This window comes from Accipiter gentilis, chromosome 29, assembly GCF_929443795.1.
Source record: "Accipiter gentilis chromosome 29, bAccGen1.1, whole genome shotgun sequence".
Classification (NCBI taxonomy): Eukaryota; Metazoa; Chordata; class Aves; order Accipitriformes; family Accipitridae; genus Astur; species Astur gentilis.
In genome coordinates, this window is record NC_064908.1 from 3264441 (window position 1) to 3286590 (window position 22150).

Sequence of the window (22150 nt, forward strand, 5' to 3'; positions counted from 1 at the left end):
TACTATTTATCCTGTTAGTGCATTAGGAGGGTGAAGCAGATATTCATCAACATCTTGATGCGCTATAACCCTGTTAAAATGGATTTCTGTGGGGTTTGCTCATGTGTACATTAGAGAACCAGAGCACCCAGATGAAAACCATTTGGGAATCGTTGTCCTGAGTTGCATAAATCATTGAGATGAGGGGGAGGCTTGAGCCGGAGGGAGGATTTTCAGGACTGAGACAAAGAGTGGGCAGATTGTTTAGGATCTAGCGTTTTTTCGCTCGTGTCCCTTGCCACCATCCCCTGAGTATCCGGCATCAGGGTGCTGAATGCACCGAGGGCATCGTCCCCAGGTCCAACCCTTGGCCGGTCCCGCTACACCAGGAGGGATCAGCTGCTCGAGCGTGGGGCTGGGGGGGGGGGCCTGGCTGGTGCTCGGGGGTGCCCCCAGCCCACAGAGCATTTCCAAGCAAGATGCAACTCGCTGGACGTGGGGGTACCCCCGATGCCAGCAGGAGTTAGAGGGATCTTGTTTAATGTGTTAGGTGGAAGCAGGTACATGGGAATAGGGAGGGGAAGGTATAGTTTCAGCTATAAGGAAATAAATAGCTAGAAGGAAGGAAAATAAAAAAAGCTAAATGTGCCGGACTTCTGGCAGCACGTGGTCCTACCTTTCAAGAGACCTTCATGGTCCATGTGGATAGACCAGGTGAAAAGGAGAAGAAAGAATGGGAATAAAACAGAGAGAAGCAGAAAGAGCCTGATCAGAGAGAGATATGATGAGGTCTGCATTTACAGGGGCAGTGCTAAAAACCAAAAAAGAAATGTCTGCATTCCTCATGGAGCTAATTGCCTCGTTATACCAAATGGAGCCAGTGTAATTGTTCAGAGCTGGACGAGCCTCATTGGCTTCCCCAGGAAAGCTAATACAGAGCAGCAGTGGCTGGTGCAGGTGGGAAGTGGCCTGTTTGCCGTCAGACTGTTCGAAAAGGGCTCGTGGTTGAAGTCCATGAGTGAGTGGCTGTAGGGAACAGTGGTCGCTGCCGGGGACCGACATGCAGCCCGACAAGGGCCAAGTGAACGGGTCACTCGGTTTCCCTTCCAGCCTTCTGCTGGGTCTCCATGATGTAGTCATGCACCAGTATCATGTTATCTATTGAGAAGCCTACACCTCCCCAGGCTGCTTCGCCAGACCTCTCCTCCCCTCGCTAGGCTCAGAGGATGGCTCTGTGTCGTCCTGTCTTGGTGTCTGCTGAGATGGTCCATTCGAGGGAAGCTGGCGCTGCCCGTGGTGTGTAACCTGTGCCACAGGACACTATCCTGAATCTGAACCAGAGCCCAGAAGCTAAAACCAGTCAACTTTCCCTTCCCAGCGGCCGGGGTTTCCAGCCGACTCCCCCACGTGCAGCTTAAACATTTGGTATAATGAGGCACAGTCACTGGCACAGAACATTGTCCAAGGATAATGGTCTCCTGCTTTGAAAATAAGCTTCTCAGCTTAGCCTCTGCTCAGGAAAACCATTATTCTGTTAGTGGAACAGAAAGATGTGACAGTATCTCTTAATTATAGGCTGCAGAGATTTGAAAGTTGCATGCACAGGGCATTAAGGACGTGAGATATGATGAGAGCATATCAGACATGCTATGTGGAGGTGGGGAGGGAAACCAATGAAGAACTCACGTCAGCTCAATTCCTGTCCTTGCTTGAAATACTAATTGCTACCCTCCTTGAGCCTAACATCGCAATCATTTTGAATCTTAATCAGCCAACAGCGTTTCATATCAATCCTTCAGGTTCACCTTCCTTTCTGCCTCCTTGAGGGAAGCCTCCTATTACTTCTCTCAGGAAACCTGTTGTTCCTGAGAAGGAGGGGACAAAGTTTATGGGTTGTTGGGTGGGTTTTGTGTTGCTCTTGTTTGATTGGGGTTTTTTTTCCCCATCTGGTCCATGGGACTGTGTGATTGAACATGCAGGAGCATCTTGGAGCTTGGTTGTTGCCCTTCTGCTAACCTCTGCCTTTAGCTTACAAACTTTTGGGAATGGGGCTGTCAATAAAAGTTTGAGCTTCAGCTAAGCAGAATCTGCTGTGTAGTAGGATGAAGGATTTACCCCATTCCTTCCCATTGCCTGGAAGGCAATGCCCCTTGGATGGTGCTTGGGCGGTAAATGCAGCATTGCTGACTGTCACAATGCTGCCAGCCATGCCAAGAGCTTGGTTTTCCTTCTGTGCGAGGCAAGTGGTCCCTGGCAATGCAATTGCTTTAGGAGCGATGGGGTTGAGGAGGTCTTGACTGCAACCACCTCAACGGACTCTTGAGAAGCAGATCTCTGAAATCGGTGCGTACTGCCAGAAGCTCGGCTGTGGAGACCTTGCCTGAGATCCAGGTGATGGAGCTGAGCCTGTAGGGTTGTGTGTGGGTAGCTTCTGGGTGATAAGATGGTTCAGGCTTGTTACATGGTATTTACACCATCCCACAAATTTGGGAACCAAGAGGTTCTCTCTCATGACTCAGAGCATTAGGGGACTTATTTTGATCAAAGTATGGACACTAGCTGTCTAGTATGCAGTTATGGTTATGGCTCATATCTGTACAAGGAGCGCTGCCTGCACTTGTAAAATCATGCCTGGGAAGAGATGCATTTGATCTGGGGCAAAGCCTGCAACAGGACCAGGCTGGGCTAATTTCTTCTCTGCTGTTCGTTATGTCCTGGCCAGGAATCTGAAGGGAACGTCCCCAGGCTGTGATTTGTATGTGGACTTAATGTAATTGCCCCAGTGTGGCTTGCCACCACTAGCAGTGATAACCAGATCTTGCAGGGAGGTGAGGAGGGTGTTGCCCTGGGTGTTGTTTAGGGCAGCGAAGACTGGCGACCTTTTCCTACAACATACTGCTTATTCTGGTTCCTGCTGGGGTGTATTTGTATTCTGTGTCACGCTATCAGAAGACTGGGGAACTTTGGGCTTATGACATCCTTTGGAGAAAGTCTCGCTATTGAGAGTTACCATGCCGCTAACAATATAAATGTGTTCGTATTGAGGGCTGCAGTTCTACTTCCATTTACGTATTGTGTGCAGGCAGATATATTCATTTTGCCTCCTTTAAAGTCTTTGGCGGAACACATGTGTCTTGTTACATCCCTTACTGAATTGTAAATTCTTCCTATCTTTACTAGTTCAATTTGTAATGCTAGAAGTATCAGTAATGACATGGGGTTTAATTAACCCCTGTTTTGAAGTCAGGAGAAAAATTCCTGCTAGCCTAATTGGGCTTTGGATCCGGCTCAGATGGAAAGGTGCATTTTAATTCTTTAAAGAAAAGCAAAGCCCACTGTAGGCGCTGAAAGGGCGAGCTGGGTGTGCTGTAATACATCCCCGTCATCTGTCAAGTGCGGGCAATCCAATGAGACCTGACATGGTTACCTGCTTCTGCTCCTTAGGGGCAACCATTAACAGCAGCAGAGCTGTGAACGCTGCATTGCGCGTGAGCAGGCTTGGGAGAGCTCTTGCCCCTTTCTGAAATATCCTAGGAGTTTTCCTGGAGTAAAAATGGGTGCTGCTGCTCTTCAAAGGATGCCATTTTGCATCAAAGCAGCTGAGCGGAGGTGGGGGGACATCAGAGCCATTTTAGCAGAACTGCTGCTAGGCTGTGCTGCAGCCCTCAAAGGGTGTTTCTGAAGGGTTTGCCTGGGGACCTCACAGAAAAGCCTTAGTTGGAATGCAGGCAGACCCCCAAATCGGAACTCCTGCATGCTTTCGGGGCTGATCCAAACATAACTTTGCGCATTTCTCCCCTGGATACTCTCTTACGCGTAGGAGAGAAGCTGAGCTAAGGACGATATACCTGAAATATCCTCAGGCTGCTTCAGAGTTGTTTTTAAATTTTTTTTTGTATGCGTTAGGAGTGTCATTAAGGTTGATCTGTGCCTGGCGAGAGCCGTGTCCCAGGTAGCTGATGCCAGAGTCCCAGCTCTCTGCCTGGACTGGTCCTCCCAGGCTGAGACAGGAAAAGTAGGAGACCTTAGCAGCACCCTCACAGCCTGGTTATTCTTCCAGGGATTTAGGCAGGAAATGTTTCCTTTGGTAGAGGACTTGCAGAGGGAAGGAGGCAGGAGGAGGAAGGTGGGAGAAATAATTTAAGAGGCTGTGTGGCACCGTGGTGCTGCGGTTATGTGGAGGGGTAGCGCGGTGAGGTCTGTGATGGCCGGGAGTGGGGCTGATGGGGAGACGTGGTCGTGTGGGTATGCATGCCAATGGAAGCATACCTGTAGTCGAACGACCCATCTTCTACGTTCTTGTCTTCGGGATTTAGATGCTCGTCTTTATTGTCTCGCACTGTAAACAAGCACATCCCCGACACTCACGTTAAAAAGCAGTACAGAAGATAAAAGCTTTACGAGACAGTAACAGCAGCTGGCGTTGAGGCTGTCTTTGTGAAATCCCTGCAGGGTGAAGTACAGCTTTTCATTGACTCGGTAAAAAACCTGCATCTGGGAGGGCTTGCAAAGAGTGCTGCTGTCGTGGCACCAGGGCACAGGCACTTCAGACAGCGAGAGAGGATGTATTAATTCGGGAATGTTTTTAAGCCTTATCTTTGCTTTGCAAAAATTAATGCGATTTTTGCCTGAAAAGATCTTCTTCTAGATGAGGACAAGCAAATTTGCAGAGTAGAGGTTGGGTAACGCATAGCAGGAGCGTCCAGCTCCACAGGCTGAAGCCTGCACAGCACAGAGCCCTCACCCGACCTTTAATTAACTGAAACGCTTCCCACTAATAATAGTGTTCCTACTACAGAGAAAGAAAAGCCCTTGTAATCACAAGCATCTATCTGAGAGCAATACAATTTGATTAGCCCCCAGAAGCCTGGAGATGTTTAAACCATGAGCACAAACGACTGCCATGCAGTGCTCTTACCTGGGTATTTCCCACCTCTGCTCCTCTTAATGAAGCAGACAATCAACAGAATAAGGACCAGGAGAGCTATGGCACACATCAGCCCGATGAACCAGCCCTGCGTTGCGATGTCCACGTGGTTCTTGGTATAAGCTGGGAGGAAAATTGAAAGAAAAAAAAAAAAGCTGTAAGGGACAGACCAGAGTCACAGAGGGAAATAGATGAAGAGTAAGGCACAGTCCACTGGTTTAGAAATTCTCTTTAGCGCTGCATTTGTGTGTCTTTGTGTGTATTGACCAGGTTATCTGAGACTGTAGCACAGGGATCTGTGGCTTTTTGGTTTTCTTTCTTTTGTGGTGGTAGGTCAGCTCAACATTTTAGCAGGAGCTACAAACAGCGAAGGGTCACAACATAAAGTAAAACCTAGCACAGACCGGTGAGAAAGGTGCATTGCAAATAATGGCAAAAGAAGCTGGGTAACAGATTTGATCTTTAATTTACTGTGTCTGAAAACTGCCCTGGAAGCGAGAAAGTCTGAAAGAAACGTGCCAAAGCAGATCCGGTCCCTGGTGTCCAGTGAGGCTGAGCAGCACCACTGGATCCTGAGCCCCTCAAGGGCTCATCAACAGCCTCCAGCTAGCAGAAACCTGAATCCTGCGGGCCAGCCTTGCCCAAGCTGCACTGCCCATCGCCTCTGGCTCCGCTGCCACCACCGACAGGGTTCTGCTACCTTTGGGTGGTCACAGGGGGTCTCCAGGGCTGAGGGGGGACTTGTGGAAGCCCACCAAGACTTGGCCAATGCATGAGTGGGGATGTGGAGGTGGGAACAGCTCTTTGAGAAATGGCGGCTGGGTCGCAGATAGTTGAGAGGTGGTCTGATAGCATGGGAAAGTCTTTTCTCCTGGGGCAAGCTCTTTATACCACTGGTTCCAGCACCCTCACAAGGCTATACTGAATGTTGTTATGATTAATACCAAGCAAGGAGGTGTCTTGTTCCCCAAACAACGCTCTGGCTCCTAACTGCCGTGTCCTCCCTCACGTACTCTGACTTCTTGTTTTGCAGCTCCCATACACGGTCAGACAGACAAATCTGTGTCCTATAAATAGCAACAAGCTGCCATTTTCTGGCTCTCATTGACATGCACTTCGTATTCAACAAGACAGAGCAGAGGAGAAAATAACCTTCAGCGCAGCAGGGGGGCTAAATTTAACCAGACTGCAGTGCAAACAGAGATAGGTATTCCTGGCAGGAGCATGGGAGATCTGAGCTGGATGGGATCAAATTGGGATTTAGCAGGGGTTTGCCTGAAATGGGCAGGACAGTGCAGCGAGCAACCTTTTGTGGTGCCCATGTGACAAAAACCAAGGTGGTGCTTACAAAGAAAACATAAAAGATAGCCCTCCGTTAAGGTATTCTGAATGAAAGGCTCTTGTAAGAGAGGCAACAACTTTAAAAATGGGTTGAATTGGTAAACTTTCCTAGCCCACACCATTTCAGGGCTGTAAGCTGTACTTATTCCATCAAAATTGAACCCAAGAGGTGCTTTCTTAGGATGGAATCTAAACCACATTGTCACTAGGTAATTGCAGCCAAACTGTGACAAGGAAATTCAGATCAGAGGAGAACGACAAGAAAGAGGACCATTTGCTAAAGAAATTGTGTTGGACCCTGAACGCTCTGTATTTGTGAGCGGCACTGAGCTCCTGGGGAAGTTGGGTAGAAGTAGCTGCCTAATGGTGCCTTGGCTCCCTTTTGCCGCTTTTCCCTCTAATGCTGCCACATTTAATATTTACCTTTAGTACAACCTGAGCTACATAGTCCTTGAAGATGCACTTTTTATAATGGAGAGAATGAGATTATAACAGAGCGGAGCTGAGAACTGGATTCAATTAGCAGAGTGCTTGGGGAGGAAAGGGGAAGAAAGCTTTACTGGAAAGCTTTGAAATGGAAAAAGATTGTATTAGCAGTCCTGATGAGATGGGATTTCTACAGAAACCAACACTAAGGGAGAAAAGGGGGTCTGCAAAGTATGAAATGCCAGACCGGCCTGAGAGGTGGGTTTGTGCTACCGTGTGGATTGGGGCTGAATTTTACAGGGAGGGAGGATTTTGAGTACCGAGTCACCAGGGGATCTTGCAGTAGGATCGTGGCATTGCCTATCGCCGAGGTAGAGGTATAATTGCCATCCTTCCCAAAAAAGCAACACATGACGACAAAATTATAGTCACAGCAATCTTGTATTTAGAGTAAACGAGTGACTGTCATTGCAGCGTTGAGAAAGAGAAGAATAAGTACGTGGCTGTCAGGATGTTTTGATTTGCTTTAATGTAAGGCCAATGTCGAGGGGAAATGGTGGAAAGCAGCTACGTAATCGAAGAGGTATTGATTTGAAATGCAACTGCAGTGACTTTTTTAAAAAAAATTAATTACACTATTGTGGCAGAAAACATGTTATCTAACAGTCATAGTTTATATGCCAATAGCAAAGCTGACCGTGTTCCACCAACAGAAGATCAGCAAAATTTTTGTCTTTTTCTGTAAAGCAGACTGTTGGGCATGTAAAGTCTCACTAGGTCCAACCTCGCATGATCTTCTTCCCAGTGTTTGTACAGGCTGGGGAATTTATTTTTTTATTTATTTAATTTTAATTTAGAAGACCTCTTTGTATTAAGCTATATTTGTAGTTTCGAAGTGTCCTTTACTACTGGAAGGAACTCTGTTGGGTTATTGAGCTGTCGGTTAATCAGAAACAAAGTTGGAGAGCAGCGTCCTGCAGCCACAGTGTGGGTGGACTACTTATTTATCTACCCTCAAACTGAAGAAACCTTTAGAATAGCTATTTGGAAAACATTAAAAAACAAAACTGACAAAAAAAACCTGAACAGTGCTTTTTTTGTCAGAAGCATTCCTGATGGCATATGATTGTCAGTGGGGGCCAAACACTTGTGTCAGCAGTATCCAGCCAGCAAAGAAATGGATCTGCAGCATTTATGCATGCAGGGACGGCGATAACTCTGTGCATCCCGCAGTGATAGGGCTCGGGTCGCCATTTGGCCTCTATCACAGGGACAAAGGTGGCCCCATCCTTTAGTCTCAACAAAAATATCAATAGGAACCCCTCAATTACAGAAAATAAATATGCCGAGACTGCCAACATCAATCAGCCAAGGATACCGGGGGTGGTTTTTTCCCCCTCTTTCTAATGATTCCCTGCCCCTTGCTGTCTGTTGTGCAGGGGGCTGCCCCTCTCCCCCCAGATCCCAAAGTGGGTGAAAAGCGGGTGAGAAAAGTAGAGGCGGGTCCGGATTGGGAAGGAGTTATCCAGAAAGACGGGTTGCATGGTATCAGTGGGGCTGCAGAGCTGGTGGCTATTTTTGAGTCTGGGGAGGGTCCAGAAGCAGAAGCAAAACTGGGGATGCAACATTGCAGCTGGAGCTGTTCTGGAGAGAGTCTGAGTTGAAAAATCAGCTCTTTTGCTGTCTGGGGTCAGAATCAGCCTCTGCAATGTAGGAACAGGCTGGGAGCGCAGGGACTTGAAACTTGCAGACAGTTTGCGTGTCTGCGAGCTGAGTCCTGCCAAAGCAAAGCTGTGAAAAGTCCCGAGGCAAAGCAGCCGCGCTGTGCCACGTGTACAGGACCAGAGCAATGGGGGAAAAACCCCAGTGAAAATAAACTCTTTTTGAAAACACGGCTCTCTGCAAAGCCAAGCATGTTCCAGGGGCTGCTGTGCTGTGGATTCGGCCACATCACAGGGTGATGGAGCAGTTTGCAAGTCAGACCTCAGCGCAGGGCAGAGGTAGGACAGAGCCAAGGTCAGCACTCGCTGGTTATTTCTCAGTGCTGGGCAGCATTAGACATGCAGAAATACCAGCAGTTGCCATCTGTCACTGCGTCATCTTAGTATGTCAGAGAATTACTCGGCGGCGTTATGGCTTACCAAATTTTTGGACACCAAATAAGATGTGTGTAGGGGGTGTGGGGAGACCTGCTGCTCCCCACCTCCCCCTGCAGCACTCCCTTGCTGTGAATTACATTTTCCTTTTGCGCTTGTCAGCAAAAAGGCTGGTAAGTGCTCGAGCTTTCCATTACACGGCTGGATCTGAGCAAAATAATTTTAGTTCTTTGAAAATCACAGCCTCTACCTACTACATCTGTCAATGTGGGCTGCTCCAGTGTTGCTTGCTCCTTGGTTTTTCAGCTAAGTGTTTAGACCCACGCTTTGACAGGCGTTGTGCACAGATTCCTACGGCAAAACCCCCAGGTGAATACAAAGGAAGTTACGGCTGTTTTGATTTACTGAAACTCATCGAGTGTGAACAGTGAAGTTTTATAAACGCATAAAGCCCGATTCAATGCCTGTAGAAGTCAGTAAGGGTTTTTCTCTGGCATTTGGTGGGCAGTGTAGGAAGCCCATAATTAGAAAGCTGTAAAAATCACTCAGGTGCTAAGCCTGGAAAATTGCTTGTGCAATTAAATGTGAAGTTGCCAGAGGAAACATGCCTGGAGGATGGAAAGCCCTAAGCATATGCCACATGTGACTCTGACCGAGGTCTTCTGCGAACGCCACATTCCCCTTCCCGGTCCTGCCCCTCGCCTGCATCCCATCACCGATATCTCCCCGCCTGCCCCTCTGCCATAACCTGGGGCCAGACGTGTGCACATTCTCCGGGGCCAAAGCAAGCACCGTCACCAAGAGTAGCAACGCGCGCGTGGAAGTGCAAACAGACAGTGGCGGGGCTTCAAGCGGAGCCGCATGACAACGCGAGCACGTTCTCCTTAAAGACCCTTTCCTTCAGAGGGATCCCCATCCCCTCCTGGGGCTCCCCTCCTCTGCGCGATGTCGAGCAACCTCCCGGCGACGCTGGGGGTGGCTCTTTAGTTAAGGGCAGAGGTGGGAGAGCTGCCGGGGGGGATGGATGAGGGTTGTTCCATGCAGTCATGGTCAAACCACCTCCCGCCACCACGCGAATGACGTCGGCGGTGATGGATGCGACATGCCTCGGAAACGCACCCCCGCGGTGGGGCTGAAGCCCCTCTCACCTGAGCTGGTGGTAAAGGTTATGTACGAGTGTTCGCTGGGGCTAGACCATATGGGGAACACCCACAGCTTGTACATCATTCCCGGCGTCAGATTCGCCAGCTGCACAGAGGAAGGGGTCTGAGCTTTAACAGGGATAGATTTCTCTGTCTTGTTACCTGAGAAACAGAAACCGCACATCAAACCCAGCCGCAGGAGGCTCGGAGAGATTACCGTGTTGACACTGCAGGCAATGCATTATTCTATCCCTAGCCGCTGAGCAGAAATAATACAGCTTGATGGTCAAGGAGCTATTAACGGCTTCGTGATTATTACTCACTGAGAACAGAAGAAAATCAGTGATGCAAGAATATGGTGGGGGGTTTGCTGCATCCCTGCTTGCCATACTGGAAAAAATACTGGTAGCTATTCAGATCTCTCCCTACCTTTAAGACCTGACAGGTTCTTTATCTGCCCAGCCTCAGGTCTGGATATTTGGGTATTTACCACAAAAGATCTGAAATTTGCCTGGTCCCGCTCAGCTGGATGGAGGTGCTACAGGACTCAGTAAAGGAGCCAATTTTTTGTGCTTTTGGGAGTGGTACCTGTGCACCGGTTTTGCTGGTAGGTTAAGGAGCCTTGAATGAGCTGGAGGGCGAGAGGAATTCAGCCCTTCAGCTCAAGGACGGTTGCTCGTGGGCTGGTTACTCCCTAGCTCTATCCAAGGATGACCTGTTCTTTGCACTGTGCTGGGAATCATTTGCTGATGAGCTTAATGCTGAGCATTAAACCACTGAATTCTAAGAAAGCCTGCAGCGGGGCTTTGATTTGTGGTTCTGGAGGTGTGCGCATTCCAGTTCGGCAGTGCTGCGGGAAAGCAGAAATGTGGCTTTGAGGCCAAAAGCGTGCTGCTTGCTTCCAATGCCACCAGAAAGGGAGGAGAGCTGTGGCTGTTTGGGAAGGGCTGAAATCTTTGAGATTTCCTCCCTCTCAGCCAGATCCTGATAAGGGTATCCCAAGGCATTGCTGCTGCTGCTGCAGCCCATCCCAAGCATAGACTCAGCACGTGAGCTCTGGAAGGGCATTGCCTGCGCTTTGTACTTCCCGGGGCTGGGGAAAATCCAGGGCTGGTGGCAGGTGGTTTGGGAGCTGGGATACTTGGCATTTAGGGCTTGGAAAGCTGATGCATATCTTGAATTACAGAAACCACTTAAAAAGGGGAAGGCTGAGCATAGCCCAGCCCACGCTGCCTACCGAAGCCCTGCAGGCTGCGGAGCGAGACCAGGCACTGGCTGTGCGTTAGAAATTGTCTCAAGGAGAAATCGAGGTCATCTCTTAAGCTGTGTTGTAAATGACCAAAAGTGGTTTGCTGTCAATGATTACGCCTAGTTGGTTTATTTTAAATGCTGATTTAAGACTAGTATAGGAGATGATATGAGGTCTGAAATGGCTGGGAAATAAAGTCAGAGATAAGCAGTAGTCATCACTGCCTATCTATAAAAAAAAAAACCAACAACCAACCAACAATATGTAAACATCTTTCTAAACAAGTACTAAAACCAGAGATACTGGCTTTGAGTTTCCAGACTAAGTATGTAGCCTTACAATTTTAAGAGACAATGATATCCGATACAACAGGAGGTTTGGGATCATAGATGATTCTGCCAACTCCAGGTTCAAGAAGCCCATCTTCAAGGGTGTTTAAAACTACTCTCCAATTTATGTAGATTTCAGTTGTTTTCCCTTGAAGTTTCGTCCCCTTTCGTATAGAGAGATATATTTTTTTTAAGGCTCTTTACGTTGTGACCACATACAGCCCAGCTCAATGAACAGTTCACAAATGAAACAGCTTTGCTCATTTATGTTTCATAAACGTCTCACGGCAGTTGGTGCAAGGAGGGGAATTGCTTGTGAATCACCAGGATTAGCTCTGGTGCACTCTAAACAGCCATGACCGTGACCTGCCTTTTCCTCTCCCATCCTCCATGTGGCCATAGAGCATTATTCCACGCACAGTAATTAAGACCGAGTAATAGGTTGCAACCATGGGAGCTGGCAGGATCTCTAATGGCATCACCACCCTGTAGAGTCCCCACGCGATCTGATGCTTACTGGTGATATACTTAACCACAAAGTCAGTTCCTGCAGAGTAATTGTGGCTCCAGGTGATGTTTGCCCAGTTACTATTAGCCATAGCTCTTATGTCCCATATGGACGATCCATTGGTGGCTGGTGGACAGGTTAGAACAGAAGTTAGTATTTTGGATTATACACGAATGAGACCTCATTTAGCACCTGGTGCTGGTAAAACCTTACAAAATCATTCCTGAAGTTAATGCTTTGATCTTAACCTACAAGCATGCCTAAGGATGTATTTGTTCCTTTCAAGATCCTTAACCTTAAACTTTGGAGGGAAGTTTGGTAGCAGAAGCTCGTTGCATATTGGTGTTTAAGTCCGACTGCACTCAGCTTATCTTTGGAGTCCGAAGACTTCTGTGGCACATCCCTGAGGATTTCGGTCAGCAGGGAAATCTCTTGACTAAACTTGTGCCCAAGTGGACACAGGAGACACGTGCATGAATGCACACGGACTCACTGCCACAACCGAGAAGGAAAGACTGGGAGAGAATATTGTCATGTTACTGGGTCTAGAGACAGCCAGTGGGGCAATGAAGTCACTCGTTTCTGATTTTGAAGTTAAGGATTGTCGACGTTGCTTTGGAGAGCGGATGAACTTCATTTCTAGTGAAGTAGAGCTAATCCACTAGTTTAGCGTGTGTTTAAGTGACATTGGCTAAGTTACACCTTGGTTTTATTATTATTATTATTATTTACTTAAGGGTGTAGCTCAGGTTTTGGTTTGAAAAAACACAGATTAATAACTGCAGTCCCTGGGAGGAGGCCAGCTATGTGACTTTTAGGAAATTGCAAGGACCTGACGCTGTGGGGTCGGGGACGTGACCTAGAATCCCTCATACAAATACAACCTGTGCTGCCACACGGTTGCCTTGTCTGCCCACATTACGGCTCAGCCTCTTCCCTCCTGTCCCTGGGGTGGTTCGGGACACGCACGGTTCCTTTTGCAGCTCCTATTTTCCTCCCGTCCCTTCTCCCTGCTCTGTGGCACTGCGTGCCTCGCCACTTAATTGCCTGTTTTCAGTTAGCAACGTTTTCCCACGTAGTCGCTTAATAACGACTGTGTTGTCGTAGCAATCTTGCTTCGTTGCTAAGACCTCGTATGTAGTGACGAAGCTGCACCTGTATTTCTTGCACCAGTTTTTAAGATGATTTTGTTTTGGCAGTGCGGCTCCCTGTATGCTTTCCCTTGCCGTGCAGTTAGCAGCTTTGCACAGCGTAAGGCTTCTCTGTCTGGGGAAGCGTGTGGTGCCACAAGCTGGAACACAGATTCACATTTCTGAGTTCAGGTCTGCATCTTTAACAAGCAAATCAGCACAGAGCACGAAATGGGCTGCTGATTCACAAATCTGTTTTGCTGCAGAGTATGAGGTGGAGGCTGCTCCTCCCAGCATATGTTTTTGGTGGCTTTTTTTAACCATCCTGAGCTAATCTTATGCAAGACTATAAACAGAGGGGTCTGAACTGCTTTAATCCAATTCCTTGAGTTAAATGGGTGTCAACTTTGATATTAATTATTAGTACTATCTCCTTTCCCTCTTTATGAAGAGCTAACAAAGACTTCTGCAGCTTTTGCACTTGCATTTTTGAGTGTATCCTATCCAGCTATGCAACTGAATTCTTTTGATTGCATTCCCTTTTGCTACTAGCTTGATTTATTTTTGAATAACCTGACTATAACTATCCGTAATTACTTATTAACTGTAGATACCATTACAGTAGTGTTTTAAAAACAAGGCTCAGCAAGGTACATCTCTCTATCAGTAAAACATGTATAGTAGAGAATAAGCCTCCACCGACACAGAGTTTGATCATCCCATTCTAGCTGATCACGAGGAGTTCATCTTGACCTGATAAATACCTGGCACACACCAGCGTGTTTGTAACTTAAACACTTCCCCAGCTCTCCTGTGGGCTATGGCTAGGTTACATCACAAAGAGCAGTAGCACAAACCAAAAGACTCATATAAATGATGACAGGTCTCTTAGCTAACAGTTGATGTGCTAAATTTGAAGTGACATCTTCTATAATAGTAACAGAACCCCTTTTTACTGGCAATAAGATACGAGAGAATACTTTTGAGAGCTTTTTGCAGGGTCTTCCGCCTCCTTCCCAAACACTGATGCTAATTCAGCATTGGGACACCCCGGGGAGGGCTGCGTTATCCCTGAGACTGAGACCAGGAGGGTGGCACAGAGACCCCCAGATTGCCAGGAGCCACTCGTTCACCTCGATTCCCGAGCCTGTGCCACCTCCGGCTCCTTGCAAAGCCGTCCCCGGAGCATGGGATGTCTTAAATTTTGCCTACGCCCGTTATTAATCCTTGCCCTGAGCAAGACGTGGGGAAGGTCCCAGTAGGGTTTGAGGGGTTAGAGGAAAAGGAAAGTGCAGTACCCAACTCCTGCTTTGTGGTGGCTGCCGGAGCCCTCTCTGGAGCTGTTGTAGTGCTTGCGGCGGTGGTGGCGGGTAGAGTGGTGGCGGCTGTAGTAGTGGTGGTAGTAGTGGTGGTGGTGGTAGTTGTGTCAGTTGTTGTGGTAGTTGTGTCGGTGGTGGTGGTAGTTGGGGTTGTTGTAGTACTGGTTAGACCGATTGTAGTTGGAGGCAACCCGGTTGCAGCTGGGAGAGGGAAATACTGGCTTTTTAGACAAGGCAATGTCTCTTCGGGGCTTGCACTCGCCATCCCCGATGGCTGGACGTGCAGGCACGCGAGAGAAAGCAGAGCAGCGCAACGCAGAGGTGGGGGGACTGGGGAGGGATGCAGCAAACAGCACCGGGAAACACGAGGCTGAACTGCTTTTCCCATCCACATGTGGGGACGGCCACGTGCCCGGCCGAGGGGCAAGGAGCGATGCTGGGGGCGAAAAGGGGCAGCGAGCGGGGGGCTGCCCCCAGCAAGCTGCTCCCACGCACCCACCGCCTGCACCCACGGTTTGATCCCTTTCCCAGGGCCGAACGACCTGCTTCTCTTTTGCCTTTGCTCCGCCGGCAGTGCTTCCCACCACCCTGGGCTTAAATTGCATGGAAGGCAAGGCAGGAGGAAAGCGAGGGGGCTGCACAGGGCAGGCTGTCCTCGCCTCATCGTCCCCCCCCCGTGCAGAACTGCGCTCAGAGCACTCAGTGCTCCCTGAAATAAGTAGCAGGATTTATCTCTTAAGAAAACATAATAATCCCATTTGTCGTGGGCAAGGCAAGCCACAATTACATTAATTCAGCAGTCCCTGGACTACACCTCCAGCATTTTTGAGCTGCCAATTCAGCCTGCAGCTTCTCAGCTGTTTCCTTCCTGGCTCGTCTCTGTACTAATACTGCAGTCTGGTGATGGAGTGGCTTTAGCATTAACGTGGATTTTAGCTGGTTGGTGAGTGATGGATGGTACTTTGCCATCACTGCCCCTCACAATTTACATTTAAATTAGGACAAAGGGGTTGGCACACCCCAAGCTGTCCAGGGGGAAAGTCTGAGCAATTTGTTTTCTAAATAGCCCCTGTCCACATCTCACCTGTGCTGTCTTGTGTCCACATCAGAGCAAAGGGGTAAATGTGCACTTTACGCACACACCCCGCAGCGTGGTTGGGAGGGTCCTGAACACCACCAAAGGGGAGTGCAGGGGCTTGGGCCTGAAAACCTGCCAGCAGAAAATGCAGCTGAAATGCTGCTTAAACTGCCTAAGGTAAATGGGCAGGGATTTACCCTGTGATGCTTGCGTTAAATTATATTTATTTACTCTTACTGTAGATCAAGGGATTACAAATCCCCGTTAGGCAAATGAAACCAGCTATTTTAAATATCACCCACAAACAAGAATAGCTCTAGGAAAGTACTTTAAAAGGTGTCCCGGAACCAAGCCAGGGCTTTCTTTTTCACCAAGTCCACCGCCAAAGAGGGCCAACCCCTGAAACCTCAGCCCTCCCACGGATCCAAAAGCAGAGAAGAGCAGTAGGTCGCTCAGTCCATCGTCCCTACCGACCGCAGCTGCAATAAAACCACAGTTACCAGCACATCCCGAAAACACCAGCCCACCCCAACGCGTGCCCAGAGAGCAGCGCGTCCTCTCTCTGCCGCGGTACCAACGCAGCATCGCAGCCAGCCTCATGCACCAGTGCAGCCACCGAAATAAAGCACCCGCTGCCCGACGGGTGGGTGAGGGGCTGGGGGGGGGGGGGGGGAGCGGGGAGGTCCAGCCACGGGTGAGAGATGGTGGTGACAGGGAGGGGACCCAGCCTAGGTGGGAAACGGCACGGCTTTGTCCTCGGGTGTTTGTGGTGTAGGAAAGCTCTTTCTGACCTGACCTAGCCACGGCAATAGGGTTTCTGGGGGTTTTGCTGTTCTGCATTTTTTTCCCACCCGGTTTGCTTGAAGGAGGGCTTTGCTGTGTCCTGAGGCGGTAAGTGACAAAAGCCCTTCTTGGGTTGGGAAGTATTAACATCCATCTTTGCTGATTCATAGCGGGTTTTTTGGAAGGTTAAGAGATTAGTGTCACTAGGTTAATGTCACCATTAACCCGATTAAAGCTGCAGCTCCTCAATAGGTTTGCAACGTACGTGATCAAATAGCGCTGTAAACACTAGTATTAGCTAATGCAGTCTCAGCATTTCCCCTGTGAATCCCCACTGAGGAAAACAGCACCCCAAAAGGCACAAAGTAGCTTGCTGAAAGGCAGGACCTGGTAGAAAACCTAGTACAAGCCCCCCAGCTCCCAGGCCTGTCTCAGGTCTCTTCATCATGCCTCTCCCGCACAGCACCTTTGAGGACTGTCTGCATCACCTACCACTGCTGTAAGGGCTTTAGCAGAAGAAGAGATTCAGCATTAATGCTCCTCTAGACTCTAGATGGGAAGAGATTATCTGGGATAAGTCAAAGCTTCGCTATCCCTCGTGTAGGATATCATCTTTATGTATTATTTGCAGATACACGCGCACGCAGGTGAAGCTGCAGTGCCAAGACCCTCCCGGATGCTGCATTGACCGAAGCGATTCAGCATCGGTCTGAGCTGTGGTGCTCAGCTCTGGCCGACAGCGATGCCAGGCAGGATTCGCCCACACCGCTCCAGTGGAAGCGATCCCTGAGAACGGGGCTATCGCATTGCATCAGGATAACGTGGGCTCGCTCCCGAGCGGGTCCCTGGGTGAGATCGAGGAGGGGGTGTTGGGGGGTAAAAATGATCCTGGCAGGACTAGGAGCAGTTAAAAAGCGGGATTGAGTGAGTTTGGAAAGCAATAGTTTGGAGAGGGAAGGATGAGGAGAGCGTCGATGGGCAGCACCGTGCTGCAGGATGGGACCGGGCGGTGGGAAGGCAGCACTGTGGCTGCCCAGGGCTCCCGCAGCCTTGGGGGGATTTAGCCCTAAGCTGCCCGGGATTCAAAGCTACAGCCTCATTTGTGTTTAAATATGAAATGTATGCAGGAGAAAAGCTCAGCTGTGGGAGATTTGGGGGAGAGAAGATAAGGGGCATTTTCTAGGCTTTGAAATCCATCCCCTAATGAGAGCTGATTTCAGACTGGGGGGAGATAAAGGGGGGCTTTGACAGAGATCAGAACGCCTCAGCGTCCCCCGAAGAAAAGGGCACCCCGCCATGGGGGAGCAGCGGGGAGCAGCCTGCGCGGGGCCGCGGCCCTTCCCCGGGGTACCTGGGGTCCCCCGCTCGTTCCCCACCACGTCGGGGCTAATTAAGGAGTGACAGATCACTGCTCCTGGCAAGAAAAGGGGGGGACAGGGCAGATGGAGGGCGAGGCTGGCATTTCCAGAACTGCTCAGTTTGGAAATCACACATATCCTTCTAAAATTGTGGTTGCAATATTTCATCAGGTATAAGGTTTCTGAGCTTTGCAGAGTGGCTGATATTTTTTTTCTGCATTCCCAATGTGAGGTTCGCTCAAGGGCTTTGACAACAGTTGCCTCAAGTTTAGGTACAGGTTGGAGCACGTAGCATTTGTGTGATAGGGAAAAAATTCCCCCCTCTCTGAAAGCAGGAGGTGGTACAGAGAAGGGGCTGCCACTTTCCCAATCGCAGGGCAGAGCAGCACCCTGAAAACCAGCGTCTCAAGCAGGCTTGAAACTGCCCCAATACAACCAGGAAACCCAGGCAAAAGCCAACAACAATTCCCATTCTCTTGCTCCCACCGTAGCCTAGCCCATCTTCCTGGAAACATCCATTCGGCTCATTAATAGGCCCCATCTTGGCAAGGCAACGATTGCTTTTTCTGTCTGCAAGATGCATTACCCTTTCAGGTAATGGAGACCAAGGGGCACGGTGGGGAGGAGATACGCTGTTATAATGGACGGGGGATGCAGCGGTCTGGCTGTAGCAATTAATAGGCTAAGTAATGAGAGAGATGCTTGCAGCAGGACGGCTGTGCTCTTTGCTGCAGCTTGGCTCCTAGGACCATGAATGGATCAGTACAAAGGAACCCAAGCCTTACACAAAAACTGTGTGAGGCTCAGATCAGAAAAAAACTGCGAGGAAGAATCATAAAGGCAAAAGGGGGGTATTTAAAGAGGGAATCTCTTAAGAGAAGGGCTCGAGTCCTGCTTTGAGTAGCGTAGCAGTTCAGGGAGTAGTTGCATGGGTTTTTTTGCAAAATACAGGAAACAATACACATCCATACTGCTCTTTAATTATTTAAAGGTGCTTTTAATGTGTTGTTAGGCTGTAGTAAAAGCTTTCCCTTGGGTGTGTCTACAAAATAATTAGGCTTGGAGAAATTTGATTAATTTTTCATGAATTTCGATGATTAGCCAAATAAATTTTCAGAGTTGGTTTTTTTTTTTCTTCTTGCCCTCTCCCAGTTTTTAACAACAGAAGGAAATTGTAAAGTCTGTACCATAAAGTGTTCCAAATCTGATGATGGCTATAAGAAATTCAAGAATAGAAAGGAGCGATTGAGCAGCCTCTAAAAGAGAGGGGTCAGCTGTTTTCTCCGTTTCTACTGCTGTCCGTTTCTAAAACGAACAATAGGATCTTTCTCCTGCAATTCCTAATTATGGAGAGACAAGAAGGGAACAGAGAAAAGTCAATGTTTTTTCCTTAAAATCTAAGACCAATACTCTTTATGGTCCCTGATGAAGTTTTTCCATACACATGGGTAGTACAGGATCCAGGTTTTTTGGGTGGTTTTTGTTGTTGTTGTGGGTTTTTTTTCTCACTCATAGCATAAACGAGAGCCCTTTTTAGATGTCCTCTCTTTTCCCATTTCACCTCTCCCTTTGTTCAGGTCTGGCTTAGGAAAGGTAAAGCCTTTCCTAAGGGAAAGTCCCTGCACTTCACTTTGATTTCATCAAGCTGGTCCAGTTTCTCATACACATACAAAACAGCTCTGACCCTGTATATGTAAGGTTACCCCTGGAAAAAAAAGACCTTTTTATATTTTTTAGTGCCAGCAGCCTATGGCAAAGAGCATTTTACTGCAATTTAAGACAACTTTCGCTGTGAATCCATAAAAATCTACAAAATCTAGGTCACTGAGCGGAGATGAATCTTCCAAGAAAGGTCAAGCAGTATTTCACTCGAACCCCATACTTGTTAGGAAGAGAAACAGCCTCTCAGGACAAACACTACTCGAATTTGTGTAACAGCTCCCACACTCGCCCCATGTCCTAACAAGAAATGACATCCAGCTCAAGAGCAAGACAAAGATGCAAGCAACCTGGATCTTGCTACGGTTTATACTGCCTTGATTTCTCTTGCCAAAGCCTAGCATGGTGAGGAAGCTGTGAATGTGGCTGAGTTAGCACTTAACCTACTACTCCACTTACGAACTCTCAGACTTCTTTCAGCTCTGGCATATCTTTTCTCTTTACTATTCCTCCTAGCAGAAGATAAAAAATAGAGGGGTGGGGGACCATTGGGCTCTGTTCTTGTAGAATTATACTTTAAATGACAAATAATTCATCTAGCTTCCAGTGGTGTAAGAAATTATGCCCGAAATGATATGAAGCTGGAAGGATAAAGAGATCATGTTGTGTTTTCAGAGTTCAGCAATATCCACTGCAAGTAAAAAAGTACTTTAGAAAGTGATCCTGATCCACAAAGAAAATCTGGCTTCTTGTGGATATGCTAAACCCTGGCTGAAGTATGAGCTATAGCAGCAGAACAGCCATCCTGGACTCGGAGGATAGAGATCCTCGAAGCCAAACGGTTACATCCGTTTTCTGTTTACCACCACCCAAAGCAGACCAATCTGTTACCCCCCTTTTTCTTTTTTTTCTTTTTTCTTTTTTTTTTTTTAGGAAGAGAAAAATAAGAGTAAGAAAAAGATTGGCATCTATTCACAAAGGAAAAAAAAATGCAAAATAATATTGGGTAGAGAGACATCACTGCAACAAAATAAAAGGAGGAGAAACATCTATGAGGTAGGAAAGCAAAACCTACAGGTGCAGAGAGCAGGTCCTGCACTTGTATCACTTGGGAAGAGTCTTCCCTGAGAAGCTGTTCCTCCTTGGGCAGCCCCAGCAGCCCTGGGGCCATGTCCAGCCAAGGCAAAGCACGACCTCTTACAGAACCCTTGGTGCGGGGCAAACAAGTGCTGTTGCTCCAGACCAAAAGCTTTTCTGCAGCATTCAGGGTGCGTTTTGGCTGGCTGCACTCCCTAGCGCTGCCATTAGCCCCCTTCTGAGCTCGGTCACAGGGCTGTCCCCGCCGCTGAAATATTGGCTCAGAGGGGCAGGAGGGGAAAAAGTCATGTCTGCAGCTTTTGTAAGAGGTGGGCGTCCTTCTTCGGGCAACCAGAAGTTATGCTTATGCTTTGGACTTTGCAGGGTTGACACTGGGTGACTGCGGATTTGGGTTTCCTTGAAAGCAGGTAGAGATGCTGCCCCCGGCCCATTACAAGAAAAGGTTTCTCTCTGCTTCAACTGCTGTAGAAATTTGCGATCGAGGGCAAAGCCAGCAATAGCCTCGCATGCAGACATGCACAGCTGTGGCACAAACGTTGTCCTTAACCCTTTCAATGGGCACCTGGAAACAAAAGGATTCTCCTCTACGAAAGTCCTGGCAGCCCTAAAAGAATCACGGGGAGGTGGGTGCCCGTACTCTGCAACCCAGACCTGCCTGGCCAAGGGACGCAGCTGCTCCAGCAGCAATAGTGCAGGCTCTCGGGTGTAAAAGCGCGGCTTAAATACGCTGGGCAAAGCGCAGGTGCAGGATGGGCACTGCTGAGTCAGGGCTGGCTGGTAAATATTCTGTATTTTGCAGGACAGGGACGTTGAGGCTTATAAAGGAAGAGGGCTTGTGCAGACCTAGAATTAAAAACCTCTTTAATAGGGCAACTTGACTTTTGGTTTTGCTTGTCCAGTCCGTGGCAGCTGTAGTGTTTGGTGGGTTTAGCTATCATTAGGCATCTGGGAGGCTGTTAAGCCTTGCTCAGAGCTATTTTGATCTTTGCGGACCCCCCTGCAGAGCCTGCCCTTGTCCCTTCTGCCTGTGGGGCTTCGTTTTTACTTGCTGTCATTTCATATGCCCAATTTAGACTTCTGACACTTCACCTTCCCATTGAAAGGGTTAATGGAGTGCATGCTTAATTGCCAGCACACGCAAGCGAGAGTGGAGTGAGCCTTGCCCCATGCCTGTTACCTCCTCCAGCTGGTACGGTACCTGGGGTTGGCGTGGCTTCAGAGGGCAGCGCCAAGGATAGAGAGGGGAATACGAGGAGAGCATAGAAGAGAAAGGAAGAGAAAACAGAGGAATATATAAAACAACCAGAACACACCAACACGAGACTCGGGACCACTTGCACACAGTCACCAGAGACTTGAAAGAGAGGAAATAAATGCATTAGCTATAACCCGTCACCCTCCTGTGCATCAGAGCCACTTGCACAGGGCAGAGAGAGCAGGGACGGCCCCTTGGAGATGGAGGTTACCGGTTAACCACACACCAGCTCCGCAGCAGAGATGCCAGTGGTGTCAATTAGGCAAAGTGCTTAAGCAGGTGCTTATAGCTAATCCCAGCAAGGACCGGTTTTGACACTCTGAATTTCGCCTTCCCTTTTCTAGCGTAATTCTAACATCAGCGCTCGTCCTGCCTTGTGTGGGTTGCAGCCCTTGGCGCAGAACATCAGAGAGATGTATTTTATTTAAACTTCTCAGGTGAATGAGTCTGGCAAGCAGAAAACAACCTCTGAA

The 22150-nt window shown here is 48.5% G+C and overlaps 1 protein-coding gene across 25 annotated transcripts in view; it reads right to left on the minus strand.

The window, feature by feature from the left end:
* The window catches only part of NFASC (neurofascin), a 98231-nt gene that overhangs the window by 7314 nt on the left and 68767 nt on the right, over window positions 1–22150 (minus strand). For 11 of the 25 annotated variants that reach the window (XM_049831647.1, XM_049831661.1, XM_049831656.1 and 8 more), the window contains 6 exons: window positions 21600–21635; window positions 14426–14647; window positions 12007–12123; window positions 9918–10073; window positions 4898–5029; window positions 4249–4318 (listed from right to left, as the gene is read on the minus strand). In XM_049831647.1, the coding sequence (XP_049687604.1) occupies window positions 4249–4318; window positions 4898–5029; window positions 9918–10073; window positions 12007–12123; window positions 14426–14647; window positions 21600–21635 (733 nt within the window). Of the gene's footprint in view, window positions 1–511; window positions 668–4248; window positions 4319–4897; window positions 5030–9917; window positions 10074–12006; window positions 12124–14425; window positions 14648–21599; window positions 21636–22150 lie in introns of those variants that run through there. The other 14 variants (XM_049831670.1, XM_049831667.1, XM_049831672.1 and 11 more) reach the window with 6 other exon arrangements.